The sequence below is a fragment of the Fonticula alba genome (assembly GCF_000388065.1).
Source record: "Fonticula alba strain ATCC 38817 unplaced genomic scaffold supercont2.1, whole genome shotgun sequence".
Classification (NCBI taxonomy): Eukaryota; order Rotosphaerida; family Fonticulaceae; genus Fonticula; species Fonticula alba.
The window spans coordinates 3486943-3490180 of NW_009242971.1; the positions used below are offsets into that span (position 1 = coordinate 3486943).

Sequence of the window (3238 nt, forward strand, 5' to 3'; positions counted from 1 at the left end):
CCCCGCTCCCCCTCCCCGGTGCCTCGCCCATGTGTCCGCCTGTGTCTGCCGACTTCAGTCGATGTCACCTCGATCGACAAGCGCTCGCTTGCCAAGATGCAAGCGTCTGAAGATCGCCTGGAGGACATCATCCAGAGCTACCAGCGGTCGGCCCAGTTCAAGGATGTGTCCAAGAAGCTGGGGGCCCTTCGCCGCTGCCACGGGCTCCCGAGCCCGGAGGATACCTGTCCCTCGACCTTCAGCCACCCGTCGGAGCTGTCGCTTTCCAGTCGGGGCAGCTCCGACACCGGGTCCCCGGGGGCCTTGCACAACCGCGACCCGACCGCCAGCCAGCAGACGCTCCTGCGCATTGACACCAACTTCGGCGGTGCGAGGACGGTCCATTACAATGGCAACCGCATCTACGTCTTTTGGGTGTTGATGCTTCGATTCATGACCAACCTCCGGCGAAACTAGTACGTGTCCCCCGAGGAGCCGCGAGGGGCGGAGAGAACGTCGGCCCATGCCCCCGGCCTGGGCCAAGTCCATCGAACGGATGACCGTCGTGGCGGAAAGGCCGGCCACAGCTTGTGCCCGGCCTCCAGGGGGGAGGGGGGCGTCCTTGCATATGGCAAACCGCAAACCGCAAACCCCCGTACAGCCACTTACCTCGTTGCCTCCCTCCACCATTCTCCCCTTGTCCATGCGAATGTGCCGGCCTGTGTGTGTGTGTGTGTGTACCTCGCAGCATGGCTTGGTATATGCGCATTGGCCAGATGTCCCTCTTTGGCCTGCTGATGGACGTGTATCTGTTGAAGTTTGGCTTTGACCAGGCCAGTGTCCAGAACCGCAGCGGGTTCATGTATCAAATTATCACCATGGCCACGGTGCTTGGCAGCATGAATGCCATGGCCAATTGTGCGTTTCCTTCGGCTCGCCTTTCGCGCCGCCCCCTGACTTTTCCGGCTGGGTGGGGGGGGGGGGGGGGGGGGGGGGGCGTGGATTTTCATCTCCCATCTTTCTAGCGCAGGAGAGGGGGGAAGAGGGGCGGCTATCTTCGCCCATCCTTATTGGCCATATGCCCCGCCTGCCGGGGGGAGTGGCGGGTCCCCCCCCTACATGGACCTAACCCACCCTCCGCTCTCGGGCCCGCTGGGGTCACCCCAAGTCCCCGAACTCCGGGACATGTACCTGCGCGAACGCAAGGAGAAGCTCTACAATGCATTCCAGTTCTTCGCGGCCTACACCATGCACAGCTTGCCCTCCAGCATCGTGGCATCCTTCCTCTTTAGCCTGCTCACATACTTCCCGCTGGGGATGCAGCAGGACTCCGGCACCTATGCCTCCTATCTGGGCGTCGTGTTGATCCTGCACCTATTTGGCGAATGCCTTGGGGTTTGTCTGGTGCGCGTCAGGCACATGTGCAGGAGTGTTCACAAGCGCTCGAAGGCGGGCAAAGGCCACACCTCACTGTCACATGTCCCGCTTTGTGGCGAGGCAACTTTTGCCCGGGCTTTGGCCGATCTTTCCTGCTCCTTTGTGCTCCCTCCTCGCGCTCTTTCTCTGCTTCTCGCCGGCTTTTTGTCCCTGCATCTCTCGGCTCGCGCTGCTTCACTGCCTCCTATAACTGACTGATCGCTCTCGCCCCCCTCCCCCTGCCACCTGCCGCCGCCTCCGTGGCCACTCCACTGGACCTTCGTCTCATTCGTGGAACACCTCTAGCTCGCCCTCACGCGAGATGTCACCCTGGCAAATAGCCTGGCCACCATGATAAGTGCCATGTTCAGTCTCGTCGGATCCGGCTTCATTCGCAGCCTCGAGACGATGCCCCTACCACTGAAGATGCTTGGCTGGGCGACGCCCAACAAGTATGCCACCGAGGTATGTGTCCGGCCCAGTGCAACATGAGGCCTCTTCCTCGCGGCCGCCCCCCCCCCCCTGTGCACCGGCAGGGCGAGGGGAGGGTCTCGAGAAGCCGGCCCTTTTTCGAGGGAGTTGCATTTTTTTTCCCCCGCCACCTGCGGGTCGGGCGCGGTGTGCTAACACACGCGCATATCACGTTCCGCGAATGCAAATGATGAAGATCCTGGTTGCGGGGCAAATTGGCGGGCTGGAGCTGAATTGCGACAACCCGAAATTCCCCTGCCGCTATTTGAGCGGCGACCAGTTCCTGGAGATGTTCTACCCGAATGCCGTGAAGAACTTCGCCTACAACTGGATCGGCGTCAGCGGCTTCCTGGTCGTTATCTCGGCCATCGCCGTCTTCTTGGTCGCCTTCGACCGGACGAGGGTCACCAGCTAGTTGTGTGCCTCCCCGCGATGCGAGGGGGTGTCCCGGGAAACGGGGCGATATTATGGTCCCAGTTTACCTGGCGTCAAACCCGCGTACCATCCTCCCGCCGGCTCTTTCTTTCGCGCGCGCACCGTCTTGCTATGTCCCTCGGGTGGCATGTTGCACACGCCGGTAGGGGTGAGGAAGACCGGGGGGGGGGGGTGGAGGAGGGGAGACGCCTCACATCCCGATTTTCCAGAGGGGGGGACCCCCCATAGATTGATTGCCGGCGCCGCCCCTCCCACCCCCCCACCCCCCCCTCCCCCCTGGCATGACAAAATGCGAACCTATGCGGGTGATTGCCCCATTCCCAGGGCACGCAGTCGGCCACGCGGGACATTGTGCCGGATGCCGTCAGAAGCGCACGCCATCACACCACGAGGAACAGCGCGAAGAGCCTCATGATGATCTCATGATAGCCAACAGAATTTTTGTGTAGATCTACCACTATAGAAAGCGATGCAAGAGGAGGAGTCTGAGAAAAGCCAGGGCGTAGCGGGGGGGAGGAAGGAGGAGAGCGGCCGTGTGCCCGCGAGCATGCATTAGGTGTGTTAGGCAGGCGAGAAGGGTGCAATGCAAGCGACATGCACTGGCCTCAAGGGAATCCCTCGTCATATGGCCCCACCGCAATAGACCTCTTCCTTCTCTCCAGATGTGTGTGCCCGTAAACTTCACCAAAAGGAAGCATGGTCGCATTCCATCGTCGACAGACATTGGAAGGCACCGGAGGAGAAGGAAGATCAACAAAGAAAGTCCAGGGAAATGTGTCCTGAGCAGGGCTTGCAATAGATACTCGAGCGCCGCTTTGGTCCTGCACCGGAACTGATGGGGCTGGTGGGGACGGAGATAGAAGAGGACATGAGAGGGATGGTGCGGGAAAAAGGAAAGGGGGTGGGGGGAAGAGGAAAGGAAGTGTGTGTGTGTGTG

The 3238-nt window shown here is 61.1% G+C and overlaps 2 protein-coding genes across 3 annotated transcripts; both read left to right on the top strand.

The window, feature by feature from the left end:
• Window positions 1–96: 96 nt before the first annotated feature.
• On the top strand, window positions 97–456 carry H696_00748 (hypothetical protein; the record flags this gene model as incomplete). The annotated part of the gene is made up of 1 exon (XM_009494631.1): window positions 97–456. One exon carries the CDS (start codon window positions 97–99, stop codon window positions 454–456), a length of 360 nt encoding a protein of 119 aa, XP_009492906.1.
• Window positions 457–728: 272 nt separating this feature from the next.
• Window positions 729–2483, top strand: H696_00749 (the record flags this gene model as incomplete). Of its 2 annotated transcripts, XM_009494632.1 has the most annotated exons (4): window positions 729–897; window positions 1148–1383; window positions 1702–1860; window positions 2063–2483. In XM_009494632.1, the coding sequence occupies 4 exons, from the start codon at window positions 729–731 to the stop codon at window positions 2279–2281; spliced, it is 783 nt and encodes a 260-aa protein (XP_009492907.1). In that variant the 3' UTR covers window positions 2282–2483. The 2 variants fall into 2 exon arrangements, with proteins under 2 accessions (XP_009492907.1, XP_009492908.1); XM_009494633.1 differs by having other exon boundaries at window positions 1702–2483.
• Between the last annotated feature and the right edge of the window lie 755 nt (window positions 2484–3238).